This window comes from Geotrypetes seraphini, chromosome 5, assembly GCF_902459505.1.
Source record: "Geotrypetes seraphini chromosome 5, aGeoSer1.1, whole genome shotgun sequence".
NCBI classification, from domain to species: domain Eukaryota; kingdom Metazoa; phylum Chordata; class Amphibia; order Gymnophiona; family Dermophiidae; genus Geotrypetes; species Geotrypetes seraphini.
Window position 1 is genome coordinate 193,108,820 of NC_047088.1, and position 14,415 is coordinate 193,123,234.

The 14,415-nt window shown below is 43.5% G+C and overlaps 1 protein-coding gene across 8 annotated transcripts in view; it reads right to left on the bottom strand.

The window, feature by feature from the left end:
• RBM45 (RNA binding motif protein 45) overlaps positions 1-14,415 on the bottom strand; it is a 102,297-nt gene that overhangs the window by 47,171 nt on the left and 40,711 nt on the right. For all 8 annotated transcript variants that reach the window (XR_004539488.1, XR_004539489.1, XM_033944856.1 and 5 more), the window contains exons 7-8: positions 10,176-10,272; positions 1,580-1,755 (exon numbers count right to left, since the gene is read on the bottom strand). Coding sequence is in view for 6 of the 8 variants with exons in the window: in XM_033944856.1 (XP_033800747.1) it covers positions 1,580-1,755; positions 10,176-10,272 (273 nt within the window). In the remaining 2 variants the exon portion in view is untranslated. The remainder of the gene's footprint in view (positions 1-1,579; positions 1,756-10,175; positions 10,273-14,415) is intronic.

Genomic DNA, 14,415 nt, shown 5'->3' on the forward strand with positions numbered 1-14,415 from the left:
AAATCAAATTTGGGGATCTTTTCTATATGAGCACATTTTCTAAAGTCTATTTGTTGTCCGTTGCCTCTCCCTCCCTTTTTCTTTCTTTTTCTGCAGCTGTCTGATTTATTGGGGTTTGTTTTGTCCTGTTCAAAAATTATAAACCTGGGAGTTAAATTGCATTAGAACGTGCATCTGCATTTTTGGCTGAATGTTTATTTCATAACATATTTGTTAAGAGCTGTTGTATTTATTACAAATACCTTCCCCTCAAAAAAATTACAACCCCCAAAGAAACTATAATTCACAACCTAAGTCTTCAAAAGTTAGTTGGGTTTTGAGTGCTTTCTTAAAATTCTTGGTGTCTGTTCAGATCATAAAACAAATGGAAGGTTGTTCCACAGAAAAGGTGCCAAGAAAAACACACTCTGTCTTGACTCCAAATGAGCAACAGCTGGTGGAGGTAGCACCATCCAGTGATCATTAAGGGACTGGAAGATGTGAGAAGGCACATAGAGAACATAGGGTCCTGAATACTAACAAAAGAAATCAAACTTCACAAGATACATGACTAAGAGTCAATGCAGACAAATCAACAACTATCAGAGAGTTTCTTATGGTTAAGGTACTTGCTTGGAGGCAAGCAGAAAGCCAGTTGTGTGCTTCTGGTTTGGCTACATCCCTTCCACCAAGGCCTGGATTGTGCTTGTTGGGAATCTCAACTGGCTAAGGGTTGACCCCTTGTAGTTGTTGGGATAATAGGGAGATAATACATGACACGATGTAACATAAGGTTCTGCTGAAGCACTTGCTGTCTTTTGCCATAGCAGGGCAATATTGCACTTGAACACATGAAGAATTAGTTGGTTTATGTTCCCATCAGTAAAAGCATGTCGCAGCAAGAGATTCTTGGGAAAAACCCTTGCATTTCAGGCTAGTGTAATGAATAAATGTTGGAATGCTCTAATCCCCCAAACTCAGTCTTACTATTTATTTTGAAAATTTCTTAAAACTTATTTATTTGAGAAGCACTTGTCCTAACTGTAATTGTATCTCCCGAGAAACATTTTGATGCTTATGCTTGTAATTCATTGGTTTTTCATTTCTATTTGCTGTGAACCGCCTTGAACTAAAGGTTTGGTGGTATATAAGAATAAAGTTATTATTATTATACCAGGTAGTGTTAAAATTGCATTTCCACTAATGTAAACATGCTGCATCAGGCAGTGCTGAATTTGCACCGTTATAACATGGGTTCCTGAACCTTAGAGGGTCTAGAGCTCTGGAAGAAATTAATAGTGTGGAAAAATTGAAAAATGTGAGACAATACACCGGTGATTAAAAAAAGTTTCTAAAGAGTCAATTAAAGGGGTTTTGCCTACTTTCATAAAAGAAAATACTGGATCCTAGACCCCAAAACCAATAAACGATGAAGACAAATAGCTTGTCACTAATATAGTTCCCAAAGTAGGATACCATTTTAATTTCTTAAGTTATCATGATGGATTTTGTAATTTTGTGCTTTACTGTTCAACCTTCTTCTGCACAACAATTCCTAACTTCCACATAAATTGAACCTTTAATAAAGAAGAGAACTCACCAGAATATATCATCTAACACATCTACTGGCAAAGGATGGGGATGAAAGACCAGGAAAAGCCGTTCCTTCACTGAACTGTCAGCTGGAGCCTTCTTTTTGTATGGTGGCAGCGTGACATCTGTCTGAAGCTGAATGGAATGAGGTGGGTGAGAACTGTAGCCTCCTCTTTCATATGCCTGTGGAGACAAAGAAAGCACACTCTAAAACTGTCATTTGACACCACTGGGAGTTAGACTATTAATATCTCCAACCAGGATCCAGTAGGAATCAAGAGTTGGTTAGAAACACATCAAATCATTCTTGGAGCTAATAGTCTGGCCTTACCAGAACAACTCTGCAGAAGCTCAGCTTGAAAACACTCCCAACATCAATACAAACATTTTATTTTCTGCACATCCAAACATCTAAATGTGTTTTGTGCAAATTTCCAAAACAGCAAAATCCCAAAAGGAAACAACTGCTCTAAATATATGAAAAACCAGACCAGAAAAGGAGAAATTAGGTTCCTACCTGCTAATTTTCTTTCTTTTAGACTTTCCAGACAGGTACAGACTAGAGAGCTGCACGGGAACGGGGACGATGGGAATCCCGTGGGACCTGCGGGGATCCCACGGGTTCCCCCTTCGGGTCGCAGGGATCCCGTGGGGACGCCCCATAGGGTCGCAGGGATCCCATGGGGACGCCTCCGAGGGTCGCGGGGTTCCTGCGGGGCTGGATGTACTTAGCCACGAGGCTCGTCTTCTCCCTACCTGCCCTGCCACAGCACACAGCCGAACGGAAGTCTTCCCGATGTCAGCGCTGACGTCGGAGGGGGGGCTTAAGCAAATTACTTTCTGTCCCCGCACAACTCTCTAGTACAGACTTCACTGATGGGCAATAGCTTATCATGACCAGCAGGTGGAGACTGAGACCAAACTTTTGGTCATAGTACATAATAGCTGTCCCTCCCTATAATCACAGTCTGTCGAATAGCCAAGCAGAACTACAAAAAGATAATCATTAACATTAACAACACTCCAAAAAGGAATAGCAACTAATAAACAGGAATGCTGTTGGAAAATGCATAGAAAAGGCCTTTACAGCTACGCCAGCCGAGCCACAGCCATTGTTCTTTGATCTCCCCAGCCCTAGAAAAATGCTAGAAACCGCAGAAAAAGCATAAACTTCATACAAAAAAACCCGCAAGAACAAACAACAACAGACAGGGTGGGGTGCTTTACCAGTCTGGAAAGTCTAAAAGAAAGAAAGTTAGCAGGAAAGAACCTAATTTCTCCTTCTTTGGCACTTTTCCAGACCACTGGACTTCACTGATGGGGCTTCACTGATGGGACGTATCAAAGCAGTACCCATCATGGGTGGGACCCCCAAAGGGCCGACACCAGAACACGCTCACCGAACACTGCATCCCAATGTGCTTGAACATCCACACAGTAGTGACACACAAAGGATGGCAGAGAAGACCAAACGGCAGCTTTACAAATATCCACTGGAGGCACAAGCGAAGACTCAGCCCAAGAGGCTGCCTGATCCCGAGTGGAATGAGCCTTGAGAAATTCCAGAACAGGCTTTTTCTGAAAAAGGTATGTGGAAGCAATAGTCTCCTTAATCCAGCATGCAATGGAAGCCTTAGAAGCACCATCTCCCTTACAAGGACCTGCTAAGAGTACAAAGAGATGATCCATTGTCCGGAACTCCTGGGTCAGCTGAACATAAGAGTGAAGGACCCAACAGACATCCAACTTGCGCAACTGCCTCTGCTCCAAAGAGCCCTCCCGACTTCCCAACATCGGGAGGACTACAGACTGATTGACATGAAAAGGCGAAACCACCATTGGCAGAAAAGAAGGAACAGGCCGCAACATCACATGCTCTCTAGAAAACTCCAGGAAGGGAGGCCTACAAGAGAAAGACTGCAGCTCAGAAACACATCTCGCTGAAGTAATAGCCACCAAAAAGACCGCTTTAAGAGTAAAGTCCTTCAAGAAGCAGGAACCTAAGGGCTCAAAAGGACAGACAGGACCAGATTGAGATCCCAAGATGGAACTGGAGACCGAAGCAATTTGGCCGTCCTCAAAAAGCAAACCACGTTCAGCAGAGAGGTCAAGCGCCGACCCTGCAGCAACCCACGAAAAGCTGACAAGGCATCTAGCTGAACCCGGAGAGACCAAGCAAGGCCCCTATCTAGGCCATCCTGCAAGAATTCCAAGATGTTAGGCAAAGACGCACAAAAAGGAACTACCCCACACACAGCACACCACTCCACTCTTCAAAGAGACACCACACATGCACATAAGCCCTAGAAGTGGAAAGTCTCCGGGATCCCAAGAGAGTTGAGATCACTTTACCTAGGCGTTCCCGCTCATGAGCCAAGCCGTAAGACAAAGGGGACCCGGATCAAACATTGGAATGGGACCCTGAGACAGAAGGTCAGTTGAGAGGGGCAGTGCAAGATGATCTGCCATGAGATGACGAACAAGATCTGCATACCATGGGTGTCGGGGCCATTCCAAGGCCATCAGGATCACGCAGCCGGGATGCCAAGTAATGCGAAGAAGAACTCTGCCCACCATTGGTCACAGGGGAAACATGTACAGAAGGCCCACCGTCAGCCACTGCTGTACTAGAGCATCCAGCCCCTTGGCCTGAACATCCCAGCGTTGACTGAAGAACCGAGGCGCTTTGGTCTTGACACTCATAGCCATCAGGTCCATGACCGGCTGACTCCAAGCTCGCACAATCAACTCGAAGGCTGCGGGACCGAGACACCATTCTCTGGGATCTAACATGTGCTGACTGAGGAAGTCTGCCTGAATTTCCTCAGTCCAGTTTCCACTCCCGCTATGTGGGAAGCCGAGATGTCAAGAAGAAGAGTCTCTGCCCAGGCCATGAGCAGAGCCACCTCCTGGACCACCAGACAACTCCTGGTTCCTCCTTGACGATTGTCGTAAGTCACCGCTGTGACGATGTCCAAGAGAACCCGAACCGACTTGCCCATCAGCAATGTCTGGAATGCTAGCACCGCCAACCAGATGGCTCTGGTCTCCAGAACACTGATCGACCAAGATGCCTCCTCCAAAAACCAGCTGCCCTGAGCCGAGCAACCGAGACACTGAGCTCCCCAGCTGAGGAGACTGGCATCCGTGAGAAGCACTGTCCGTGAGAAGCACAGTGCTTTCAGGGCTACCATTGCGCACTGAATCAAGGAGACTATCGCTTCCACTTACCTTCTTCAGAAGAAGCTTGTTCCAGAATTTCTCAAGGCACTGTCCACTGGGGCTAATCCAGACTCACTCCCTGCACCAGATTGGAAGACTGTAGCCACCACTGGAGGCTGTGACGAATCAACCCCTGAAGAGGAACGGAGAGTCCAGATCGTGCAACTGATGCGACCACCGCTGAAGCAGAGCATACTGAAGCAGCTGCATGTGAGCCCGAGCCCACCAAATCACATCCAGGAAGACCACTATCAACCCCAAGACCTAGAGAAAATCCTGTGTCGGGGAATGTTAGGTGGGTGTCAGGGAATATTAGGGTGAGTGTCGGGGACTGAGTGTCAGGGAGTGTTTGGGAATGTTGGGTGAATGTCGGGGGAGTGTTTGGGAATGTTGGGTGAGTGTCAGGGAATCGAAGGGGCCAGTGACAGGAGGGATTGGGCATCCCTCCTGTTGGGGGACTTCGAGGGGGGGTTTAGGGTTGGCAGTGGGAGAGATTGGGCATCCCTCCTGCTATGGACAATGTCAGGTGGGGGTTCAGGGGGTGGTGGTGGGATAAAATGGGCATCCTTCCACCTGCAAAGTTTGTGGTGGGTTGCGGGGGGTTCCTCTCAGCTGATTGTTGCAGGGGGATTCTCTTGCGGCAATCAGCTGATGGAAAAGGATCAGGTGCAATTCTCTAACCAGTGCCTGTGACATGGGTGCCTGTTAGAGAATTGGGCTGGTTAGGCAGGGTTGGGCATCTTTCCTTTAGGGCAGACACAATTCTGTATAGGATGCCGGTGTGCGATTCTCATCCACTTCTTAGGTGGCTGCTGAAACAGACGTCCTATACAGAATTTTCCCCACTATGTAGTGCTTCAGAGAGATAGGTACAAAGTACTCATTAAAGAAACATTGCTTGTTAATGAATTAAGTTTAGAAATTATAAGATTATGAGTGTACACAGAATATTTTAACAAATAAATGTGATAATGTATAAGTTTTGTAATGATATGGAGGTATTAAGATATAGTAAATGGTAAGATGAAATAAGAAAAAGAAAAATTACGAGTATGACATGTAGACTCAATGAACTACTTGTGGACTACACAGAATCATATGATAGTTATTAACTGATCAAGAATGCTTTTGGAATTTAGAATGTGTCACATGCACTCAAACCAAATAATAATAATAATAACAGCTTATATACCGCAGTACCGTGAAGTTCTATGCGGTTTACAAAAGATTAAGCAAAGGTACAAATTGATTGACTTCAAAAGAGGTAGAAGAAAGGGAATTAATATGACAGGAAATTCATTGTTGAGGAAAAAGTGATCAATAGGACAAGTTAATTGCTACTGGGGGGAGAGAGATGAGTGGATCAGTTGTCTAGATGCTTTAGGAACAGGTGTGTTTTTAGACGTTTCCTAAATTCCTCATAAGTAGTGGGCGAAAGTAATTGTTCTAGGTCTTTACCCCATGATGCTGCTTGGTGTGAGAGAAGGTGTTCATGGTGTTTTTTCAGTTTGCAACCTCTTACTGGGGGGGAAACGAAGTTGGAATGTGAACTTCTCTTGTGTCTGTTGGCTGAGAAGGAGAAAATGTCAGTAATGTATTTAGGGGCAAGTCCGTATAACGCTTTAAAGCAAAAACAGGCGAATTTGAACTTTACGCTTGCCTCCATTGGCAGCCAATGCAGCTGCCAGTAGTAAGGTGTCACGTGGTCAAATCTCTTTAGTCCAAAGATCAGTCTAACTGATGCATTTTGCATCAGTTGTAGGCGTCGCATATTCTTTTGGGAAATTGCTAAATAGGCGATGTTACAGTAGTCAAGTAGACTCAGTACGAGGGACTGGACTAGGGTTCTGAAAGCTGATGTATCAAAATAAGCTTTAATGGATCTGAGTTTCCAGAGAGTAAAGAATCCCTTTCTGATTATGGAGTCTACCTGGTCTTTCATGGTTAGGCATTGATCCAGAGTTACACCTAGTATCTTTATGGTAGGCTGGTTAGGGTAACTAAGGTTATTGATACATAGTGGTAATTTGGTGTCAAGCGGATGTGGTGAAGCAACGAAGAAAGTCGTTTTTTCTGAATTGAGTTTGAGCCTAAAGTTTGTCATCCATTGCTCCATCACGTTTATGGCTTCTGAAGCTTTGGGAATAGTTTCAAAGACAGAATTAGTGAATGGGATGATAATCGTAAAATCATCTGCATAACTAAATAGTTTTATCCCCAGCTGGGTTAGCTGCGTGCCCAGTGAGGACATGTAGACGTTGAAGAGCAATGGGGATAGTGGAGACCCTTGTGGCACACCGGATGGATTGCTCCAGGTGTCAGAAAGCTCATAATTAAAACGTACCTGATAGGTGCAGGATATAAGGAAGCCACGGAACCAGTTCAGCACCTTATCCCTGATACCAATGGCGTCTAGGCATTGCAGCAGTTTTACGTGGTCTACTAGATCAAAGGCAGAACTCATATCGAATTGCATAACCAGGGCATTAAGGCCCCTACTAAACAGTAGGTACAAATTGTCTAAGATAGCCGCAATTACTGTCTCCGTACTGATTAATGGTCTAAAACCGGATTGAGTTTCATGTAGGAGAGAGAATTGATCAAGATAACCCATCAGTTGGGTGTGTACCAATCCCTCCATAATTTTTACAATAAACGAAATGGATGCTACTGGTCTGTAGTTGGATATTAGGGCTGAGGATACTTTACGATTTTTTAGAATTGGGGTTATTATAATGTGATCATTATTAGAGAAGAACTTCCCATTTTTTAGGTTGTGAGCCAAGTATTGCATCAGCGATAGTTTAAATTCTAAAGGTGCCGCTTTCATGATTTCTGGGGGGCATGAGTCCAGAACGCAATAGGATCTAGAGTATTTGTTATATAGTCTGATGTAATCATTCCACTCTAAATCTTGAAAGGAGCTCCAGATCATGTCTGCCGGTATATCATTTCCTTGGGTGTTAGCTATTTGATGATCACTAGAGTCGTTTGTTGAGCAATGGATTCTAAGGTTTTTAATTTTAGAATCGAAGTACAGAGCTAAGTCATTTGCAGAGGGTAGCTTAATGTTGTGTGTGGGTGAGGTGTAGCGAGTGGTGTCAAATAAATTTGTGATCAGGTTGAATAGCTCTTTTGTATTGATTCCTTGTGAACCATTGCAAGATGAGTTGATTTTAGTGGAGTAGAATGCTTTACGTTTGTCTTTTATCATTTGTTTGTAGATTTTTATGTTAGCTCTCCAGTTGTTACGGTCTGCTAGTTCACCTGATTTTTTCCAAGTTCTTTCCAGTCGTCTAGCTAGTTGTTTCATTTTTAGAAGTTCGGTGTCAAACCATTTGTTATATTTATTTGCATTGCTTTTGCTATTATGTATAGGGGCAATTTTATCCAAAATAGATGTGCTGGTTGTCATCCAATGATCCCAGAAATCAATTCCTTCTTCTATCTCTGTTTGCAATTCGTATTGTGACCAGAATTCTTTTGGATTAATATAGCCTCTTGTGTGATGTTCTCTTTTTATCATTGGGCGAGTTTTAGATTTATGATAAGACCAGAATAGCTTGAAATAATAAGTAAAATGGTCAGACCAGATATCATGACACCAGGTGTCTTTAAGTAGAGAGATGGCAGGGTGTGGGATATCCTTTGTAGACATGGCTACCACATCCAATTGATGGCCTTTTTCATGTGTTTGTGTGGGTAGAGGGAGGTTGTAATTGAGTAGGGATAGAAAGTTTTTAAACTCTTTCACGTTTGTGTTGTCCACTTCATCTAGGCGTATGTTTATGTCTCCTGCGATGATATTGTAAGAAGGACCAATTGAATTGTTTAGGACAAATGCACAGAAGTCTTCTTTGGCTTTTGGCCAGCTTTTTGGTGGGACATAGAATAATATGCAGGATAGGGATTCTTCTGGTTGACAGTTGCTAATTTTACAGGCTAAAATTTCTAGTTGGTCGGTCATTTTGGAATCCAGTAGTTCGAAGTCAAATCCTTCTTTAAGAATAATTGCTAATTCTCCTCCTTTTTTTCCCACGCGGTTTAGCGTAAGGATTTTGAAATTGTCTGGTAGAAGATCAATTATTATTGGATCATCTTCTGATAGTAGCCATGTTTCAGTTAGTAAAAGGCAGGCTATTTGCTTGTTGATGATCCAATCATTAATTAGGAAGGCTTTATTTATGACAGATCTAGTATTAAGGTATGCACAGGGGACAGATGTGGGTGGGATAGGTTTGGTAACTGTAGTGGTTTTGATGGGTTTTACTTGCCTTATTCTTTTTTAAGTGTTCGTTGATGTCTTCTTTTATTTGAGATAGCAGTAATGTGATTTGTTATGTTTTCTTGTGAATTAGTGATGTGTAAAATTGATAGATCCGGGTAGTTGGTTGATTGTAATTGTGGGTGGAGTGAGTTAACATCTTTGATGTTGCCAATTAACAGACAGATCAGTAAAATCAGTAGGAGATTCATGTTTGCAGGGTAAAGTATTTTTCTTAGCACAAAAAGTGTAATGGTATCCCTGTAAATCTTGAGTTATCGTTTGTATGGTTGTTAATTGGATTGGTATAGTTTTTGAAGGTGGCCCAAGTGGATATAGTTCATTAAACAGTTCTATTGCAAGTCTCTAGTAATTACGCATCTACCAATTACTCATGCATTTAACAACTATATGTATCTTTGAAGGTAACACATGCCTCTATAGTTCTTAAGCAGTCCTAATTCAAGACTCCAACAATTACACATGTATCTAACAGTTACACCTCCATCTAGCAATTATATGTCTCTGATGTTAACATAAGCCTAATAGTTACATATGCAGGCAGGCAGTTCTTTCTCCCAGCGGACGGTGGGGGGGGGGAGGGGGAGGCGGAGCTCACACTCCCGGCAGGATCGGGTCTATGGGCTCCCGGTAGTGGCGGCTGGTCCCGCTGTGGCTGAGATTTAAAAGCAGACAGTTGTTCTCCGATTTCAGGATAAATATGAAGGACCATATACAGAAGTCCCATTTAATACAAACAGTTCTCCTTTCACAGGGCTCACACACAAACCATGCTCAACCTCACCCAATGCAAACCACACTTTTCTGAGTGCAAACTGAAACAGGTTGGTACTTTGTACTGCAAAGTCACAAATCCTCTGCAAACCAGGGAAGAGCAGCATTATGAAAGAAAAGCTCAATTTAAATCCACACACTCAATTTCTAATACATGACCTTATCTAATGTAACCACCATTAACTTCCCAGCATCAGAAACACTTGCAAGAATCCCCAAACAAAAATAAAATTAAAAAACTGAACATTTTAAAGATATGAGAACAATAAAAAATATATATAGGGTGAATCATTTCAGCCACCTGTAAAATATAAACACTTACTGCTGCTGCTGCTCCATATTGCTGAGAGATTGGAGTATTCCACACCATTGATGCCATCTGAGCTGCAACCACCTGCGTTGCCATCTTTCTGAGGACACTGCAACCAGATCATCTCCCAGTTAAATAATAAAGAAACCTTTAGATACACAGAATATACTGTCCCACAAACACAATAGATAACTGATACTACAACCGCAAGCCCCCCTCCACCCCAATTTCCTTCCATCTTCTAGTTTTAGTACTCAGAAAACTTAGTAATGCTACTCATTTGAAATATATACCTTGAAGCAGTCTGCCTGAAAGTAAAGCAGTAACAAGAAGCGGACTGCTGGGCACGATGGACCTTGGGTCTGACCCAGCAGAGGCATTTCTTATGTTCTTATGTCACAAAACAGCTCAAAATGCTAGTCAAACACAGCGAACCTCTATCCCAAGGGGATAGGGGGGTCCACCCCGGATGCAGCTCATAGAGGGGTGATCTGGATCCTTCCACAAGCTGCAGCCTGCAATCTTTAGGCTGCTGGCAACATCAGCCAGCTGAACATGTTACCTTTGATAGAATGGAAGCTTTCCATCTACAGCATTCTGCCTCTGAAGAGACAGAAAGCTGAAACAGAGGGAAAACTTCTGGGGCCACTGAAGGCAACATATTCAGCTGACCGACGTTGCCAGCAGCAGCCGAGAGAGAGAGAGCGAGAGGTAGGTACCCATACCCAGGGGGGGAGGGGAAGAAACATTGTACCTGATTTGGGGGAGGGGTAAAGGATAAAGCCACCAAATTGGGAAGGAGGGAGGAAGGAAGGGAAGGAAGCGGAGAGAGATGACAGAACATGGGTGAGGGAGGGAAGCAGGAGAGGAGAGAGATAACAAAACCACACAAGCAGGGGAAAGAGAGATGGAAGGGAAGGAGTCAGAGGTGCCAGACCATGGAGTGGGTGAGATTGAGAGGGAAAGAAGGAAGGAAAGCAGAGGAGAGAGATGCCAGAGGAGGGGAGGAAGAGAGATGGAAGGGAAGGAAACAGAGATGTCAGATCATGGGGTGGATCAGTGGTGTACCAAGGGCAGACACTGGCTAGAAGGGGTAGAGAAAGAAAGGGCAAATGCTGCATAGAAAGGAGAGAGAGGAGGGGCAGATGCTTGATGAAAGGGAAGAGCAGAGAAAGAGAGGAGTGTTAAAAATGATCAGCCCCGAGTGTCACATATGCTAAATACGCCACTGATTATTATTGTTTTTCTAAATCAAACTTAGAACCCCATGCCCAGTTGTACAGATGTTAAATTACAAATGAACGTGAGGAAAAGACTAAATGCAACCTTTGGACTTTAAAGTAATCAAAATGCCAATCTGCCAAGGTTTTTTTCACATTTGTAACCCGCCTACAACTAAACTACAATTAAATGGATTAATAAAAAGTGTCTACAAATTAGGACTTTTATTCTTGGCACACAGCTGATGGAATAAAAATCAGTAAGCATAAAAATGAAAGCTGATCCAGCAAGTCAAAAGAGTAAAAGGTTTGGTAAATGGTTCCAGTGGATTGTGGCTCTCAGTAATTCTACCTCAGACACTATAGGCCAGATTCAGTAAATGGCACCCAAAGTTAGGTGCAGTTATGATCTGTGCTAAGATAGTATTTTGCAAAGGTTGCTCTGCACAAAGGACCCTTACAGAACAATAATAGCATACCTTACAGAATAATAATAGCCTACCATTACAGAATAATAATAGCATACCTTACAGAATAATAATAGCTTATGCGTAAGTTTGGGTGCGAGCGGTTATTCCTACCAAAACAGTGTAAATGCTTGCGCCCCAACTAAACAATTGGGCAAATAAATAACATTCTATAACTTTATGCTTAAATCCTGGGAACACCCATGACCTGCCCATGCCACTTCCATGGCCATGCACCCTTTGAATATGCACACCATAAAATTTAGGTGTGCATGTAATAGAACAGTGTAGGGTAGATCTACATGTAACTCCTAATGATTACCAATTAACACCAATTGATCATTAAGGAGAAATTAGGTTCTTACATGCTAATTTTCTTATTTTAGACCAGAGGTGTCAAAATCCCTTCTCGAGGGCCGCAATCCAGCCGGGTTTTCAGAATTTCCATAATGAATATGCATGAGATCTATTTGCATGCACTGCTTTCATTGTATGCTAATAGATCTCATGCATATTCATTGGGGAAATCCTGAAAACCTAACTGGATTGTGGCCCTCGAGGAGGGACTTTGACACCTGTATTTTAGACTCACTGATGGGTAATAGCTCACCATGACCAGCAGGTGGAGACTAATACAAAATCTTTTCACTATAATACAAGTAACTGTGCTTCCCCGTAACATAACCAGTCTGCCGAATAGCCAAGCAGAACTAAGAAGTATTAATTATAACAGTAACAACTAACATAGAACAAGACTGTTGGAAATTGCATAGAAAAAGCCCCTTCAGCAAACGTCCCCACAGCTTGCCAGCTATGCAAAAACCGCTGTTCTTTTTAATTTCTCCGACCCTATAAAAATACTAGAACTTGCAGGAGGAAAAAAAAAAAAAATCATCACACTCTTCACGCAAATCCTACAAGAACAACCAACAGACAGGGTGGAGACTGTACCGGTCTGGAGAGTCTAAAAGCAGGTAATCTAATTTCTCCTTCTTTAGCACCTCTCCAGACCGGTACAGTACCCATCATGGGGAACACGCTCACCGAACATCGCAACCCGATGCACCTGTACATCCACATGGTTGTGTCGCATGAAGGAATTTAGAGAAGACCAAACCGTAGCTTTACAGATATCCACTGGAGGCACCAGAAAAGACTAAGCCCAAGAAGCTGCCTGACCCCGAGTGGAATGAGCCTTGAGAAATTCCAGAACAAGCTTCTTCTGAAGAAGGTAAGTGGAAGCGATAGTCTCCTTGATTCAGCGTGCAATAGTAGCCCTGAAAGCACTGTCCCCCTTACGAGGACATAGAAACATAGAAACCTAGAAGATGACGGCAGAAAAGGGCTACAGCCCATCAAGTCTGCCCACTCTGCTTACCCACCCCCTGTCTATGCCCTAATGACCCAATTTCCTTATCTTGACCCTTGTAGGGATCCCACATGGGTATCCCATTTATTCTTAAAGTCTGGCACGCTGTCTGCCTCGATCACCTGCACTGGAAGCTTGTTCCAATGATCAACCACTCTCTCTATGAAGAAATACTTTCTGGTGTCGCCATGAAATTTTCCGCCCCTGAGTTTGAGCGGGTGCCCTCTTGTGGCAGAGGGTCCCTTGAGAAAGAAAATATCATCTTCCACTTCGACACGTCCCGTGAGGTACTTAAATGTTTCAATCATGTCTCCCCTCTCCCTATGTTCCTTGAGAGTGTAGAGCTGCAATTTGTTCAGTCTCTCTTCGTACGAGAGACCCTTGAGCCCCGAGATCATCCTGGTGGCCGTCCGCTGAACAGATTCAATTCTGCGCACATCTTTACTGTAATGTGGCCTCCAGAATTGCACACAGTACTCCAGATGAGGTCTCACCATGGCCCTGTACAACGGCATTATGACTTCAGGCTTTCGGCTGACGAAACTTCTATTGATACAACCCAATATCTGCCTTGCCTTAGATGAAGCCTTCTCCACTTGATTGGCAGTTTTCATGTCTGCACTGATGATTACTCCTAAATCTCGTTCTGCTGAAGTCCTAGTTAAAGTTTCTCCATTCAAGAAGTACGTCCTGCATGGATTTCCGCTTCCGAGGTGCATGACCTTACATTTCTTAGCATTGAAGCCTAGCTGCCAGGTTGAGGACCAATTTTCCAATGTAAGCAGGTCCTGCGCCATATAATTCTGTAAACTGCATTCACTTACTATAGTACAAAGTTTGGCGTCATTGGCGAATAGTGTTATTTTACCTTAAAGCCCTTGAGTCAGATCCCCTATGAATATGTTGAAAAGGAGTGGACCCAGGACCGAGCCCTGCGGCACTCCACTGGTCACCTCCGATATTTTAGAGAGGGTACCATTAACCACCACCCTCTGAAGTCTGCCACTCAGCCAATCATTGACCAATGCAGTTAGTGTCTCTCCTAACCCCATCGATTCCATCTTGCTTAGCAGCCTGCGGTGTGGGACACTGTCAAAAGCTTTACTGAAGTCCAGGTACACGACATCCAAAGATTCTCCCAAGTCCAACTTTCTTGTTACCCAGTCAAAGAAGCTGATGAGATTGGATTGGCAGGA